The sequence below is a fragment of the Biomphalaria glabrata genome, chromosome 18 (genome assembly GCF_947242115.1).
Source record: "Biomphalaria glabrata chromosome 18, xgBioGlab47.1, whole genome shotgun sequence".
NCBI lineage: Eukaryota > Metazoa > Mollusca > Gastropoda > Planorbidae > Biomphalaria > Biomphalaria glabrata.
Genome location: NC_074728.1, coordinates 17,391,304 through 17,409,455, shown reverse-complemented (window position 1 = coordinate 17,409,455; position 18,152 = coordinate 17,391,304). Strand labels below are relative to the sequence as shown.

At 38.2% G+C, this 18,152-nt stretch overlaps 2 protein-coding genes across 3 annotated transcripts; both read left to right on the top strand.

Moving 5' to 3' along the window:
* Positions 1 to 578: 578 nt before the first annotated feature.
* Positions 579 to 1,888, top strand: LOC129924032 (uncharacterized). The gene is made up of 2 exons (XM_056017637.1): positions 579 to 1,397; positions 1,709 to 1,888. Exons 1-2 carry the CDS (start codon positions 579 to 581, stop codon positions 1,886 to 1,888), a joined length of 999 nt encoding a protein of 332 aa, XP_055873612.1.
* Positions 1,889 to 8,028: 6,140 nt separating this feature from the next.
* LOC106059110 (uncharacterized) lies at positions 8,029 to 15,653 on the top strand. 2 transcript variants are annotated; one of them, XM_056017591.1, is made up of 3 exons: positions 8,029 to 8,248; positions 13,842 to 13,928; positions 14,586 to 15,652. In XM_056017591.1, exons 2-3 carry the CDS (start codon positions 13,895 to 13,897, stop codon positions 15,500 to 15,502), a joined length of 951 nt encoding a protein of 316 aa, XP_055873566.1. In that variant the 5' UTR covers positions 8,029 to 8,248; positions 13,842 to 13,894; the 3' UTR covers positions 15,503 to 15,652. The 2 variants fall into 2 exon arrangements, with proteins under 2 accessions (XP_055873566.1, XP_055873567.1); XM_056017592.1 differs by lacking the exon at positions 8,029 to 8,248 and adding an exon at positions 8,844 to 9,201 and having other exon boundaries at positions 14,586 to 15,653.
* Positions 15,654 to 18,152: the final 2,499 nt, after the last annotated feature.

The window sequence follows — 18,152 nt, the reverse complement described above, 5'->3', positions numbered from 1 at the left end:
CAGCGGGTCAGTGAAACCCTACAAGAGCTAAAGACGGACATTGAACGACTTGCCCATCTGGCATACCCCACAATAGCACAGGAGTTCCTCGAAGTAATCGTCACTGATGCCTTCATCGATGCCGTTCGAGATCCAGAGCTAAAAAAGGTTATTAGAGTTAGTGGCAAGCGTAAGGCCAGCGAAGCCCTTGTGTACGCTCTGTCCTATGAAGCCGCTAAGAACAGTCATCATGGTCGGAGACTGGAAGTTCAGGAAGAAGATCTAACACAAGTACTCAGACGGATGACGGAGGTTCTTGAAGAGTATAAGCCAAGCCGGTCACAGGGAGCTCATCGTGCGACCAGGGTCCGTTGCTGGAACTGTGGTGAATCTGGGCATATACAAAGGATGTGTAGAAGAACACCTAATCAGCAAGAAGCGATTCAGCACAGATCAGAAAGGGGTGCATGGCCTGGAGCCAATGGCTATCAGGAAAAATAACATTCGTCGGCTTCAAGGGGCAGACACCGGCGATCCAGGAAATTGGAGCACCTGTCAATGTCACTCCAATAGCTGTGCTGGGACAGAGTAGGAGTCTTATGGTAGAAGGAAGGATTGGAATTCGGAAGTATCGGTTTCTCATAGACACTGGTGCTTCACGTTCAGTCATTCGGCCAAATGTCGCAAACAGCAATAATACTACAAATGTGAGCCTTTTCTCCCTGAAAACAGCCAGTGGAGAACTGATGCCCATAAAAGGACTGGCGGACTTAGAATTTGAGCTCGGGTGTCAGTCATTCGGGCATGAATTTTTGATAGCAAACATAACTGATGATTGCATTTTAGGTATAGATTTTCTACAGAAATTTGGATTTTCCATTAACATTAGCGGAGGAACTTTGTTGTACGGAAATGTGGAGGTTTCTTTGTTAGGTGATAGTGAAGAAGGAAACAATCGAATGATGAAAATACTATTGACGGAGGATACAAATCTGCCTGCACAGTCCGAATCAATTATTTGGGGAAAGTTAGAGAACGGACATGAAAAGTCGGGAACGGCGCTAATCGAAGGAACGGAAGACAATTACGACGGAGTGGCTGTAGTGAAAACGCTGGTCATGATCGGTAAAGATCATCAGAGAGTACCTGTCAGAATCATGAACCTTGGTTTGAGGGAGAAGCATCTACGAAGGGATAGTTACATTGCTAAATGCCATACAATCGACCTAATTAAGAATTGCAACATTAACAACGTTTCTTTTACGCCCACTGAATCGATCAACCCTCAAATTACCAGGCTTTTGACAGAAACCAAGGGGAACCTATCTGAAGAGCAGTATAGCAAAGCTAAAGAGTTGATAATGAAATTTGCAGACATCTTTCCATCTGATGATTCAGAATGCGGAAGAACAGACATGGTACAACATAGGATCGATACTGGAATAAATAGACCGATTCGGCAGCCACCACGCCGCCTTCCTCTCACAAAACAACAGGAGGCTACAGACCTGATAGAACAAATGAGACAGCAAGGGGTCATAGAGCCCTCTAATGGCCCTTGGTGTTCACCAATCGTCCTAGTAAAAAAAAAGATGGATCCATGCGATTTTGTGTAGACTACAAAGCACTTAATGAAGTCACGCATAAAGATAGCTATCCAATCCCAAGAATAGACGATACCTTGGATACGCTTGCTGGATCACAGATTTTTTCTACTCTTGATCTAAAGAGCGGATACTGGCAGGTGGGAATGCATCCTGAGGATAAAGAGAAAACGGCTTTCTCTGCTGGCAACGGTCTTTGGCAGTTCACTGTGATGCCTTTTGGTCTCTGTAATGCTCCCGCCACTTTTGAAAGATTGATGGAGCGCGTTTTACAAAGACTTCATTGGAACACGTGTCTTGTATAGCTGGATGACATTATAGTCACTGGTAGGATGTTTGAAGAGCATCTGGCAAATCTACATGAAGTTTTTGGACGGATCAGGAATGCGGGAATGAAAATCAATCCAAAGAAGTGCTCGTTTTTCAGGAAGAGTGTCAAATATCTTGGCCACATAGTATCAGGGGACGGCATCAGCACTGATCCTGACAAGACTGAGGCAGTAAAACGTTGGCCTACACCATCCAATATTCGAGAACTAAGAAGTTTTTTAGGACTCTGTACGTACTATAGACGGTTTGTGCCAAATTTCTCCAATATATGTGCACCCCTTCATCGATTGACAGAACAAAAGAGGTCATTCAACTGGACTCAGGAGTGTCAAGAGTCCTTTGAAATGTTAAAAGACACACTTGTCTCATCCTCCATACTTGCCTATCCGATACCAGGCATGACGTTCATTTTGGATACGGATGCAAGCAATACCGGAATAGGCGCCGTCCTTTCCCAAAAGATTGATGGAACGGAACGAGTCATCGCTTACTTCAGTCAAAGTTTGTCAAAGGCTGAAAGGAACTACTGTGTCACAAGACGTGAACTCCTGGCCGCCGTCGATGCAATAAAACATTTTCATAAGTACCTTTATGGGCAGAAATTTATTTTAAGGACAGATCACGCAGCAATACAATGGCTTCTTTCTTTTAAGTGCCCTGAAGGTCAGGTCGCTAGGTGGATCGAACGTCTGCAAAACTATGAATTTGAAATTCACCATCGAAAAGGACTAATTCACCAGAATGCTGATGCGCTATCTCGACGACCTTGCAAAACAGAATGTAAACATTGTAAGAAAGCTGAAGAAAAGGAAGAGATAATCGATTGTCAACGTTTGGACGTGAATGTTTTAGGACCTTGGTCTGATGAGAATATCCGAGAGGATCAGCTGAAAGATGAGGATCTGGCAATCGTTCTTGTTTGGAAGGAGAAGGGACAACGGCTAGATTGGCAACACATTGCTGAAAAAGGGGCTGCCATGAAGGCGTACTGGGCACAATGGGACTCAATGGTAGTGGAAAACGGTGTTCTTAAGCGAATGTGGGAATCTACTGATGGGACATCAACACGATTACAAATAGTTCTCCCAAAAGTTAGAATCCAAGAAGTACTCCAAGAGTTGCACAATGGTTCCACGGGTGGTCACTTGGGTATTAACAAGACGTTGGAGAAAGTGAGACAAAGGTTTTATTGGTGTCGGTACAAGGAAGACGTAGAGGATTGGTGCAGAAGATGTGATCGATGTGCAGCAACCAAAGGCCCGCAACGTCGAACAAGGGGACCCCTACAACAGTACAACGTAGGTGTTCCATTCGAAAGAATCGCACTGGATATATATATGGCCCGTTTCCTGAGACACTAAAAGGCAACAGATATATTCTAGTAATAATGGACTATTTTAGTAAATGGCCTGAGGCTTTCGCGATACCAAACCAAGAAACCACAACAATAGTCGATGTTTTAGTGGAACACTGGATTAGCCGCTTTGGTGTACCTAGGGAACTACATTCAGATCAAGGACGCAACTTTGAATCCAAGCTATTCCAGGAGATTTGCAAAATCTTAAAAATTGAAGACTCGAACAACGCCACTTCGCCCTCAGTCAGACGGGATGGTGGAACGCTTTAATCGCACATTGATACAACACTTGGCTAAGATGACAGTAGAACAGCAAAACGATTGGGATGACTACATTCCTCTATTCCTCATGTCTTATAGAGGAGCCATTCATGCAACCACTTGTTATACGCCAGCCAAATTATTATTTGGTCGGGAACTTCGGCTGCCAGCAGACCTCTTATTCGGGTTGCCAGGAGAAAAACAAACGACAGCTAGCGAATACGTAACAGAACTTAGGGGGAGACTTGAGAGGGTTCATGCACTTGCACGGAGTAGGATAAAAGACAGTAGCGACCTCATGAAGACCAGATATGATAGAAGAGCCAATTCTACGGGGTTTGTAGAGGATGATCTCGTTTGGCTGTACAACCCAAAGAGAAGGAAAGGAAGATCGCCTAAATTACAAAAGGATTGGGAAGGTCCGTATCGGATTGTGAAGAGAATCAACGACGTGGTATACCGTATCCAGAGGGGTCCTCGAACTAAATGCAAGGTGGTACACGTCGATCGGTTGTATCGGTATTGTGGTGAGGAGAGAGGAACAGAGTCAGTTCGGGACGAACAGACATAAGAAGGGGGCAGTGTAATGACCATGTTCTGTAGTGACTCTATGGTTGCGCACCAGCGCACGAGGATGGACTAAATGAACGGGGAGAGAGGAAGAGGAAGTGCGAGAAGATGGAGATTGGAACGGTTCTTGTTTTTGGTGATTTATGTTGATTAAACTTTGTATTATCTTTGTTCCCATACCTCGTTGAGTTGCCACCTTTAAATGTTGTAACAATATATATATATATATATATAAGCTATGAGTATGCGTTATACATAGAATAATGGTTTACTTGGCGGTAGGGTTAGGGTTTGGAAAAAAATCGTCCCCCCCCCAACTCAAAAGTTCTGAATCCACTAGTGCTTCTGGTGGGGAACTATTCTAAGAGAGCAAGAGAGAGAGAGAGAGCAAGAGAGAGAGAGAGAGAGACTTATTTCATTTCTAAAGCTTATTCAATTCGACAAATATATAAGATTAGGAAAAGCTTAGTAATCTAAAGATTTGTAATTCTATATATTAGAGGTGCCGTTGGCTGAGCGGTAAAGTGCTTAGCTTCCGAACCGATGGTCTCGGGTTCCAATCCTGGTTAAGACTGGGATATTTAATTCAGGGATCTTTTGGCGCCTCTGAGTCCAACCAGCTCTTATATAATACGGACGTTACTTCAAAAAAGGAAGCGATTACGTCCTACGCGTCATGCATTTAGTCATGCATATTAACCAATGACTTAAATTCTGCCAAGTCACTGGTTTTCCTGGCTAGCACAGGCAACCCATTCCATGCTCTAATAGCACTAGGGAAGAAGGAGTATTTGTACAATTTTGTCCTAGCATATGTAGTGTGGCATGTGCCTCTATCTTTGTGTCTTTCTGAGTATTTTATTCGATTTTGTTTTTGTATTTGAAGATTATGGTTCAGTGTTTTATGCATAATTGCTACTTTACTTTTAAGTCTTCTATCCTGAAGGCTTTCTACATTTAGTGATTTTAGTAAAGGTGTTACTCAAGTCGAATGTGAATATTCGTTTGTTATGAATTTCACTGCTCTATTTTGTGTCCGTTCCAGTTTTTTTTACTGTTTTCTTGAGAGAGGATGCATATTCTATTATTGGCCTAACCAAGGTTAAATATCATCTTAATTTTATGTTCTTATTTGATGTATATAAATTTATTTTAATAAACCCTAATACTTTGTTTGATTTTTGATAGTTTCATCAATATGTGGATTCCATGACAGTTTTTCATTTATTATAACACCTAGGTATTTTGCATTTCTAGTCTCTGTTACTGGATGGCCGTGAATAAGATAAGTGGAATTAATTTGTTTTAGTTTTTTTTTTTTTTTTTTTTTTTTTTGTTACTCTTAATAACTGATACTTGACAATAGTTATTGTGCTGGCCACACTCGTTAAAGGTAGGCCACAGAAACTGATTTAATCTGATGACCTTTACATCATCTGCCCTACAGAACACAAGGTCTGAAAAGGGAACTCTTTTTAAATTATATAAGAATAAGAAAGGCTTAGTAATCTATAGATCTAGATCTAGAATCTATGGAGATAAGAATATAAAAGATAAAATAAGATATATCAAATCTAATCTACTGGTTATCAATAGACCCAATGCTAATGCTACTAGATTATTTTAAGGACGCCAGCCAAGGTTAAGGGGAGGTTTCACCTTAAAACCAAAGTATGTCTTAGAATGGTACTACAGCCATGAAAGTTTCCAAATAGTTTGATAAACACATAAAACGAGTAAAAAAAAAAGTCAAATGTCAATTTTGACATTTAGTATGACGTCACCACTGCGTGTTACTATAAATAGTAACAAACATTTGGGAACAAATTTCTCAAAAAGTATAAAAGATTTTGAGCTGAAACTTTGCAAATATGTTTATACATATATTATCAACATGCCCTACTAAAATTATTATATTCTGAAGTGTATTACCCTTTGAAAATATTTTTTTGTTTTTGGGTGTTTTTTTGTAAGCAAAAATCTCAAAATAACATTTTATAAATGACCATAACTTTAAAACTTTTCATTCAATCAAAACCAAAGTAGTAGGGTGTGTTCAAAACATATCTCTCTTGATATGTGCCAATTTTCATGAAGATTCATAAACAACTTTTGAAATAATTTGAATCCATCTCAAGAAATTTGTCAAAAAAATTAAAATGGAGAAAAATGAACTATAAAGAGAAAAAATCTTTTTTTTTCAATGAATACTAACTTAAAAGCCCCCCCAGAGATGTGAATCATCAGCCATGGCCTTTTATTGCACTTGCATTCTTTTATCCTGCCTTTTTGCTGTTACTTAGTGTATTTTTCTATGTTTTGGACTTCCCCCCCCCCGGCTTTTTTCTGCCTTTTGTTCAACAAGGGACTTCTCTATTTACAATAGTGTCCAAAAATGAAACCCCTTTCAAGGAAGATTTCTGATGAAAGTATTTTTTTTAGGTTTGGTAATAATTAGTTAGACATAACCTAAGAATGTAAAACTTTACTGGCTTTATGAGGATTGACAGATAGAACAGTTGCTATTCCATTTTTGCTTATGAAGCCTCTTCTCTGCCATATACCATCACATGATGCGGTTATCTGTTCATGTTTTTTTTTTCACTCCATTAGCTGCTGACAACATGCTTTCATTAGCAGTACTTTCAGTTGGGTTGGGCTGCAATATTCATATGGGCTAGGGATCTGTGACTCTGTATCACTGTTGATAACTACACTATAGATAGCTAGTTGAAAGCTCAATTTATATTTCATAGAGAGAAGTTTCAAATAAAAACTCATCTGAAGAATGGCGGCAATGAAAACTATCTTACTTGACAAGCCTCACTTTCTTTCAGTTACTGAATAGTCTGGGGATATTTAGATCTAGTTTACACGTGGTTTTCATCCTGATTTTATTTTTATAATTGATTAGCATGAGAACGTGATATTGTAATAGTTGTACCAAGGAAATAAATAAATAAGGGCTTGAATGTCAACAAATAGATATCCTTTTAATTAGAACTTCAGTAGGTCTACTCTCCTAAGTTATAGATACACTATATTTTAGTTTTTAACTCGATAAAGAAACATACATCAATAACATCAGTTTCACGATAGTCTCCTTCATTAGACCTAGACTAGTAGTCTCAGCTATGTCTTCAACATTAGGTTCCATACCGGTACTATAATAGATCTAGTACTAGTAATAGCATCGCCACTAAGTCTAGATTGTTTTCATCTTCCCCAGTATATTTATTCCCTCTAAATTTACGCTTTTATTGGCTTCTTCCTTCTTTTATTAGATCACACTTTATCATTATATCCATAATATTGAAGAAATAAACACTAGACTAGCGATGTAAACAAAAGCATGCGCCGGAACTGTTTATGATAAGGCCACCCTAAGCTTTTGCAAAGAGCTCGCTGATTGGTCAGAATAATTGTTACTTACAGGAAATGTGTTTATTCGACCAATGGTAATTCATTTTACAACTAATTATACTGTTGATTCAAATAGGATTCTAGCATTTCAGATGAGAATGGTAGTGAAAAAATTTTGTAAATCGGACAAAAAATAAAAAAGTTACGTTATTTTATATTTTTTGCATAATTAATGAGCTAAATTAATTAGAACACTTGATATTTTGTAAAAATTATTTTAAAATATTTTAAAACATCTAATATAACTAAAAATAATGAAAAACTGTAGAGAAATGGATAGATAATCATTTGAAACCATATTTGAAAAATGTAAAAAAAATAAAAAAATAGATATAATTGAGGTGAATCCTCCCCTTAACTAGTCGACCATGATTCATAGTCCTGTGATGCAATCCTTTGACAATGTCACCAGCAGTATCCACGTGTAAGCTACTCAAACACATCCACATAGACCTGCCACCTCACACTTCGCTTGTACCGCTGATCAAGCCACCCTCGCGAAATCAATGGGAATTCCCACAAGCAATCGTGTAGTATTCATTCTGTACCGGTAGCTCTAAAAATAGCTATGCTCTAGTTATTAGCCCAGAACGATTGTGCTGTGTTTACTTTAGCTGTGTATGAGATTTCAATACTGGGGAAGTGTATAGAGTCCATATTTTTTCCTGTAGTATTTACTTCTGTGTTTCTAAATATATGGTACTACTGCTTACCGTAAATAGGGGTGAGTCTAATTCAATGTGAATATTGTTAAAGTATGCCATCAAATTAAATAGAAATGTTAATAAGAAATAGGCCTAAGTAATAGATATCATCATATCATAATGATAATCATGGGCTGCTAAATCGTTACCATGGGGGGTTTGAATAAGTGATCTAGATCTAGATTTGATCAAATTTCAACTCAGCGTAAAGTAGGCCTGATGCTCTCTATTTGTCATGGATGACATTCCATTTTTAATGTCAAATAAAATATAGATCTAATCGTAGTTTCATGTTATCTATTACAAAAAGGAATATGAAAAAGTAGTATTTGGGGCAGGGGTGGACTTGATGTCAAAATCGGCCAGGGTATTACCATACCATCCTGTCGACAAATTACCTGTCCTCGTCATAACTAAAGTTTTGATACTAAAACAAACGCAAGCATGCCAACGTGGGTTGAGGTATGGCTACTTTGACGTGTTGTATTTCTACATCTAGATAGACTTGAGAGGCTACAGAAAGTCTCAATTTCTACTAACGATTGTACAAATGCAACTTAAATTCATTTGAATAGAATACTTTATTATATGATATTGAAACGATTTGGTATGATTAAAAGATTGAAGTACAGCACTTTAAAAGGGGACAAATGAAAATATAGTTTAGCTTATTAAGGATAAAAAAGTTCTTCATCAACAAACTTTATCAACAGCCTTAAACATAAAACCTTGCAAGTGTTTTGTGTCAAGAAGCTTTTCAGCCTATACTTAAAATAGTTTAGCATGTTGATACTTCTTTCACAAGTTACTTGCGTAAGTGCAAAAAGCCAGGCTTATCATTACAAAATAAAGTCAATGGCATTGTGAATATTCCTTCGTTAACTTTATCGTTTTGGGATTCATCATGGCTCTTGAATCAGTTGAACCAAACTGACGAGAAAGTCAGTCAAGTCCTAAAGTTCTTTTATGAAAGGTAATAGTATGTCAATCACATTAGCGGTATTTATTGCTATTCATGTTGGTCAATTTGGCGACACCAACATCTATATAGCCAGTCCGCCCCTAATTAAGGGTGTGCTGTTAGTTTCATCAACGGGGTTAGGGGCGGAGCCCCTTCGCCATGCGTTAGTTCATGTATTCGAAACTTAGCTCACTGAGGAATATCTTCCTATCTGCAGTCGTCATAAAGATGTTAATTATAACATTACTAGCCGACCCGCGGCGTAACATACGCCGCTATTTAGTGACGGGTGAACACTGCCTGAAAGACGCAGTTGTCCAAATGGAGTGGGTTTGGGCAAACGACTCTAAGTGAATGAAAAGATGGAACTCTGGAGAGAGCAACATACAATTGTCCATGACTGAAAACAGATTTTGGAAGATACAGGCATAGCTTTTTGAACGTTTGGCCTTGCGCTTTGTTAATTGTCATGACAAAAGCTAATCTAACAGGGAATTATTTTTGCGTAAAGGTAAAAGGTATATTTGAATCTGATGGAGTCAGTGATATCCAGGGAGTGAGGACAGTTTGTGAGGTAGCAGCTGCGATAGTTTTACTCTCCAGTACGTTGCGCCGAATGCTGGTAACAGTCAGTCCAGTGCTATTACAGAGACATCTTACTTGTTCTCCCCCCCCCCCTTCTTTTTTTTCTTAGCCACACTCTCTGTCGCCGCGAAAGTTACGTAAGGTAACTTTAGTCCGACTTGCAGAAATGAAAGAGTTATCTTTCCTTGACTTTTTCATCGAGGATTAGAAAATCGGCGTGTGCGTGGTGTCTCGCATGGTTGGGCTACGAAGAGAATTATATATACAGATAGAGAGAACGACCTACTAGCATTCTTCTCATTTCCTTCTAGAGGACCATGACTTACAGTTACTCAGAAATACCTTTTTTTTATTACAAGAGATAGATTTCCAAATCTAATGTTGCTTTTCTATTCTTTTTTGTTTCACTTTTATAGGTCAACTCGTATCTACAGTTTTACTTTACACTTTACATTTATATACATTTCTCTTATCTGTCTCCTCTCTCTCTTCTCTTTGTTCGATCTCTCCTTTATCTCATCTCCATATATCATCTAGCTCTCCTCTCCCCCTCTCTCGTAATCTGTCTTTGTCCCTCTTTTGATCTTTGTCTCTGTCTCTCTCTTAATCTCTCTGTGCTCTCTTAATCTCTCTGTGCTCTCTTAATCTCTCTGTCCTCTCTTAATCTCTCTGTCCTCTCTTAATCTCTCTGTCCTCTCTTAATCTCTCTGTCCTCTCTTAATCTCTCTGTCCTCTCTTAATCTCTCTGTCCTCTCTTAATCTCTCTGTCCTCTTTTAATATTTCTGTCCTCTCTTAATCTCTCTGTCCTCTCTTAATCTCTCTGTCCTCTCTTAATCTTACTGTCCTCTTTTAATCTTTCTGTCCTCTCTTAATCTCTCTGTCCTCTCTTAATCTCTCTGTCCTCTCTTTGTCCCACTGTCCTCTCTTAATCTCTCTGTCCTCTCTTAATCTCACTGTCCTCTCTTAATCTCTCTGTCCTCTCTTTGTCCCACTGTCCTCTTTTAATCTCACTGTCCTCTCTTAATCTCACTGTCCTCTCTTAATCTCACTGTCCTCTCTTAATCTCTATGTCCTCTCTTTGTCCCACTGTCCTCTTTTAATCTTACTGTCCTCTCTTAATCTCACTGTCCTCTCTTAATCTCACTGTCTTCTCTTAATCTCACTGTCCTCTCTTAATCTCTCTGTCCTCTCTTTGTCCCACTGTCCTCTTTTAATCTCACTGTCCTCTCTTAATCTCACTGTCCTCTCTTAATCTCACTGACCTCTCTTAATCTCACTGTCCTCTCTTAATCTCACTGTCCTCTCTTAATCTCTCTGTCCTTTCTTTATCTTTGTTTCTGCCATCTTTTGATCTCTGTATCTGTCTCTTTCTCTCTTAATCTCTCTGTCTCCTATATTTCTCTGTCTCTGTTCCTCTATTAATCTTTGTCTCTGTCTCTCTCTTAATCTCTGTCCCTCCTAATTGTTTGTCTAGTACATCTTAGCTTCTATATGTCTCTATACAAGTCTCTTTATAACTTCATCTTAACCTCTCAAACTTCTTCTTTATCTCTTTATCCCATCCAATTTATCTTTTCGTATTTCTCTTTAACTCTTCCTCTATTTCTTTCTTTCTCTCCACATTTAAATTAGTGTGTCTCTTGCTACTAAAACCCTCTCTCTGTTTTCCTATTTCTCTCACTCTCTAGCTGTGCTATTTTTTTTCTCCGTCTCTTTCAGTCAGTACGAGCCTTAATGATTGTTTCAATCACACATTCACAAACGGAGTGATGCGCTAACAGACACCCGAATTTGCATACACACTCATGCAAACACACAGACACACAGTCATCATGTGTTCAGCGTGTATCCTTCGTTTATGTTGCTGATGAAGTTGATGTATAACTTTGGAAAGCTAATTGACACTTGACACGTTTCAATTGGGTCCACTTGATACACTGTACATGAGATCTGATAGAGCTACCCACAGGCCGCTAGGAGTAGATCACATACTACTTGAAAGTTTTAAAACATTTAGGTTCCTAATAGTTAGACATTTTCAACATTTAATAAACAAGCAATGAGAGGCTTGCTCACTTGATATTTCATACGATGGCCTGGCATGAAAGCAGAGGCATAGTGAGGAAAACGTGCGAGCGGGGAAAGGTCTATAAGTGGCATCCTCTCCCCCATTTTCCATGAACATCACATACAAATATGGGCTGTGTGTGTGGCGCACCACTGATGGTGACACCCGGGGCATCGTGCCCCCTTGCCCCTTCCCCTTCACTACGCCTCGGCGTGAAGGAGTATTAATTTATTTACCGTTGATGGTTATTTTACTTTTGATTATGGTTTCATTGTATCAAATCAGGGGTTCTAAAACCTGTGGGTCACGACCCTTTGGGAGTCGAATGACGATTTTGCAGGGGTCGCAAAGACCACAGAAATATGGATTTTTTTAAAGTAAAAAACTTTCATTTTTTTTTACATTTTGTTGTTGTTTGAGGATAACCCCGATATCTGTTTTAGAGAAATGAATCAGAATGGTTTCTAACATTTTTATTGTCATAGAATTAAAAGTTTAACAGTTTAAATCCCAGATATTATTTCTATAGTGAATTTTGCGTATGTTGGGAGGTATTTGAAAAGCATTTTCTTTTATATATTTTGTTATTTCCTCACTGTTTTAAAGTCCATGTTATTGAAGGTAATATTTTCATCATGGGACAACTCATTAATACAGGCATCTCCAACAAGGAACGTTAATAAAGACATTTCATTTGTTTAATATCATTTAATTATAAGCAGAAATATATTTTAGTCAACATATAATTTCCTATTATTTCGTAATTAAACATAAAGATCAGGCAATGCTTATCAAATGTAACATTGTGATTACGATTTCTTTTAACATTCCCTAAGCGCAGTGACTTTAGAATATTATTTTACGGTTGGGGGCCGCCGCACCATGGGGAATAGTACAAAGGGGTTGCCGAGCTAAAAAGGCTGAGAACCGCTGTATTAAATTGCTTCCTTATTATATAAAGAGTAGCAAGGAATCACAAGAATGATTCAATAGTGTCCTCGCGTGTATACTGACACGACCAAGTCTGATCAACATACTAACACGCTAGTCATCTCCCAATAGTCAAGTGTGTACTTTAGTAAGAGGTCTAATTTTCCACTTTTTTTTTTGTGAACATGGTCGTTACCAATATAAATAGTTACTGATCTATTCTCTCATCCTAAAGATATAATTATTCATGCTCCATGGCACCTTTTTTTTTCACTACTGTTTTTTTTTTTTTGTTAACAATGCTTACCCTCATATCAACTTCATTTGCCTGGTACCAATCATTTGCCAATCATGTACCAATCATGTACCAATCATGTACCAATGAAACTTTCAACAATTATTCATTTTCTAAGACGAGAAATGAATCAATGAAAACAATTCACTGCTTAATTAATTTTCATTTGTAGAAAAAAAAAAAGAAAGATAACTCTTGCAGTATTTAGTTACACGGTTGTAATTGTGCGGTTCTTTCCATTACCTAATGATTTTATTTTTTAGTATTTTTTTTTAAAGATACATTTCTCTTTCTGTTACGAGTTAGCTCACGTAGTGTGCGTTTCTTTACTATAGTTTAAAATGTCCCTTTTAGATCTTTGTGATCAATTGGGCAGAAGATGTGAATGTCATCTGTTTCTGTCGCCCAAGGTTAACGAGGGTGTCATAGGGCTAGCACAACAACTCACCGCCTTTATTTTTCTTCCACCTAACGCTGGGTAACCATTAGAGCTGGGATGAGCTCAGGGGCGCTCTAAAAAGCCTATGTCTAACTGTTCAGCAGGATTCGAACCCCGGAAAATTGGGTTCGGAAGCCAGAAGCTTTACCACTCAGCCACCACACCTCACTATATGCTATAGTGAGTTATTGTATTTCAAACATGTAAAGCCTTATGGATTCTGCCGCCACTAGTGCGACCTGGGCTAAATCGTGACAATGTAAATTACGACCTATTTCTCATTACAATTTTGACGCTATTTTAAGTGTTGTTGTTTTTTTTTTGTTTGTTTCAGACAGCAAGGAATAAAACTTCTGTGTCAATCTTCAAGGGAATTGAGAAGTTTCAATGGCAGCCGACGCTAAATATCTTCTTAGTTTAGGTAAATATATTTACACTATTCTCTACTCCATTAATTGTATGGTTGCTATTCTAGAACATTGCTGCCTGATTTTTGTTTCGTAATTATATCAAAATGAATTTTTAAAAATGGAAAAAAAAAAAAGAAGTCGCTTATTAAGTAAAAAATCTTTTCAAATTAAGAATGTCTGGTCTACGTCTGGATTCAAATCGTACCCATTCAGTTAGATAGCCATATCATTTTTCAACTCAGCCACGTATACCTCAAAATACCCATATCTTTCCTTCAAAAACTTTATTCGTTTTTATCGCATTTTTTTTTCTTTTGAACGTTCCAATAAGATTATCAAAGAAAACGTCCCAGTTCAGACCTTTTGATCTATAGAGCAAATGATTTAAAGGTCATATTTTTCTGTGGTCCACAGTTACCGAGGGTGTCATGAGGCCAGCACAACGTAAACCCGCCTTTACTTTTTCCCTAACGTCAGGTACCCATTAAAGCCTTAAGATCCCGAAATAAAAAAAAACCCCAGTGTTTGCCAGAATTCGATTCCAGTCTACCACTCAGCGACCTAGCCTCAAAAAAGATTATACCGTTTTTTTCCCAGCTTTTAAGACTGTAAATCTAAAAACTAGTTTTTACAAGTTAAAACTATTGAATATTTTTGTGTGATTTCAGTAACGCATGAGGCGGAGGTGAGTTACAGAGGCGAGGCGGACCTGCATGAACATCTTATCTGCTGCAGGAAGAACCCTGACCATACCACATTCTTTCCTGTTGATGACTTCACCATCCAGCACTTACCCGAGCGTTACCGAGATCCTGATCTTTTCGACCTTGTCAAGGTCACTTCTGACATTACCGTTAGAGTCGCGGTAGACTACACCGACGAATCCCGGCCTGAGTTTTACCCGGGGACAAACGTCCCCTATCCATTTTTCGAGACTATCGGCAAGAAACTATTGAGAACCGGAACTGGGCGTGTCTGGGATGTCAGAAAGTTGACCAATGAGGACGAGGTTTGCTGTCCTTGCAAGGCGTGTCAAAGTTCAGAAACGCCCACAAAAACTTGGGGCCAGATCAATGTCATTACGGCTACGCACGTGGTGTTTAGCGTGTCCGAAGCCAAAAGATCGACTTGCAGGCTGGGCTTCAACAGCAAAGGCTGCGAGTATGTGGAGGTGGAAGGAGTTGGAAAAGACGGATCAGACATTTTCGCAGATAGGTACTTGCTGACCTGTGTGACGCACGACGTAGAGCTCGTTGATAGGCTGAGAAAATCTGTAGATCTCTACAATGACTTGTGCTTCAAAGTCTTCAAGAAATACTACAACACTAAAGACGAGGACCGACTCACCATCATTGTGTCTCACCCACACGGGTGCTCCAAGCAGATCTCCCTGGGCGAGTGGACCGCGAAGTACGAGGTCAGCCGCGGAACCACTAAGTATTCCTACACGGCCTGCACTTGCCCCGGCAGCAGCGGGGCGCCGGTCTACACCTTGGGGCGGTCTGGATGGCGTTGGATGTATTCACATGTTCACAGCGGGGCTGCAAGTGATGTCAATTTTAGCGGCCTCGGTTGGGAGAGCTAATTAGCATGCAAATAAATTTGTATCATTATAATGCAGACAATGGAAGATGAAGTTGCTTACATATGCTGGTTCTGTGCCCGAGAAGTTACTTAAATCGTCTTGAATACACTGCTCTCACTTTGTGATTAACGTCGACATCATTGATTTTGATATCATTAACATTAATGTCATTGCCCTCGACATCTTTGACTTTGATATCATTGACCTCGACATCTTTGAGATTGATATTATTGACCTCGACATCTTTGAGATTGATATCATTGACCTCGACATCTTTGAGATTGATATCATTGACCTCGACAACATTGACCTCGACATCTTTGACATTGAAAACATTGACCTTGACATATTTGACATTGATATTATTGACCTTGACATCATTGACATTGATATTCTTGACTTTTACATCTTAGACATTGATATCATTGACCTCGACATCATTGACATTGATATCATTGACCTTGACATCTTTGACATTGATATTATTGACATTGATATTATTGACATTGATATCATTGACATTGATATCATTGACATTGATATCATTGACATTGATATCATTGACCTCGATATCATTGGCATTGATATCATTGACCTCGTTATCATTGGCATCGATATCATTGACCTCGATATCATTGACCTCAGAAGCTTTGACCTTGATACTATTGACCTTAATAGCTTTGACATCGATTTCAATGACCTCGACATCATTGACTTTAAAAGCTTTGACCTCGACATCTTTGACCTCGTCATCATTAGCCTCAACAGCTTTGATACCAATATCATTGACCTCGACATCATTGATGTAAAAAGCTTTGACCGCGACACCATTGACCTTGACATTATTAATCTTAATAGCTTTGACCTTGATATCAATGTCTACATCATTATTGATCATTTAAATAAATGGCTTCATCATTATTTACCTCGCCATCTTTTACCTCAATAGTTTGACCTCAAAGTGAAAGACTTCTTGAAATATACTGGGCTTTCCTTGATTGGCTTTGCTTAAACATAGCAAGACTTTTTTTGTATACAGAAAGAATCTCTGTTGCATTTCTTACTCAAATCTAAGTATTTAATTTCATATGATATTATTTTATGAAAACACCCGTACAATATACAATTATATCTAGTCATACTTAAAGTATTAGTGTACATTTTGTGTATTTCTAAGACTGTTTATGTATTTATAATGGAAGTTAATAAACAGCATTGCCTTCCTTTACTCTTTAAAAAAATGTTCAAAACAAGAATATAAGCATCATCCAATGTAAATCCTCATCTAATCTTTTTCAGTTGGACAGTGGGACCATTTTTTTATTTTTACTGCGCCATTTTATGTGAAGCCGAAGTTCAAATCACTTTTTTTTTAAACTTCAATTGAATGAAAGAGTGCCAGAGGGGTATGTAGCTTGGTCTCCGAACCAAAGGGTCTCAAGTCCGAATCCTGGTGAAGACTGGGATTTTTAGTTTCGGAATCTATAGGGCGCTCTTAAGTCCAACCGGCTCTAATGGGTATCTAACATTAGTTGTGGAAAAATAAAGGTGATTGGTCACATGACACTCTCGTTAACCTTGGGTCTCAAAAACTTTTTGGATTCTGCAATCTTTTTTTTTTTTTTTTGGAATAAACTCGAAAGTGCAATGTTATTTTGTACTTTCAGAAAGTTCCTCTGATACTTAAATCTGTTGCTCTTTTTTACGCGTTAAGTAAAAAGTTTTAATTTGTTATTTAGTTTTTATAATGACATGAATTTAAGTTGTATTACTGGATATAAAATTATATACCAAAATATATTTTTGGTGTAGAATCATAGCATTTAATAGAATCTTGCATTTGTTTATATTTTATGTCTTTTTATTTACTGCTTAATAAAAAAATTAAAAAAAAATGTTTTGAAAAAAAAATTTGTTAAAAATACTTTTTCTTTTGGCTTTCGTAATCTTTCAGGATTTTAAAATATTGATTTAAGCAAGTTCTCAAATACGTCATAACTACCAGACTCTGGGTTGAGGCGCTAAATATTCTCGCTTATAATCCCTGGAAGGCTGGAGAGCCGATTGTCTCCCACCTTAACGGTATACGGATGTATATAAACGCGACATGAAGCTCTTCAAAATCGACACTAGCAGCTGGGGAAAAAAATTGCACTGGATAGATCCACATGGAGAGAGAGCATAAAGGAAGGTTCCCAGATTGTTGATGCCATACACAACAGAAGCAGAAAGAAGGGTGAAGATGCCTGGTGATTACATATGTCCAACCTGTGATCGCAGCTGCGTATGAAGGATTGGCCTCTTTAGTCACACAAGAAGTTGCAAGGGGAAAAGATCGTCTCTCGAGACGTAAAATGCCACAGAATCCCTGAAAAAAACAACTTTTGAGATTGAGTTAGTATCTCTGTAAATTTAAATTTAAGATAATGAGTCGGTAATAATGGAGCCTGTAAAAACAATACGGGTAACGGTTTCATCTTCCAGTAGCAGATTTTTGTTTTAATTACTGTAGTCGTCAGTAGTTCCTTGCCCTTTTTACTGTAAGTAAGTCTCAACCCGAGTCACTCTATTTATTCGTTTCTTAATTAAACATAGAATAAAAAGAGACTCGTTTTCTAAAAGCACTTTATAACTAGTAGTTATACTCAAT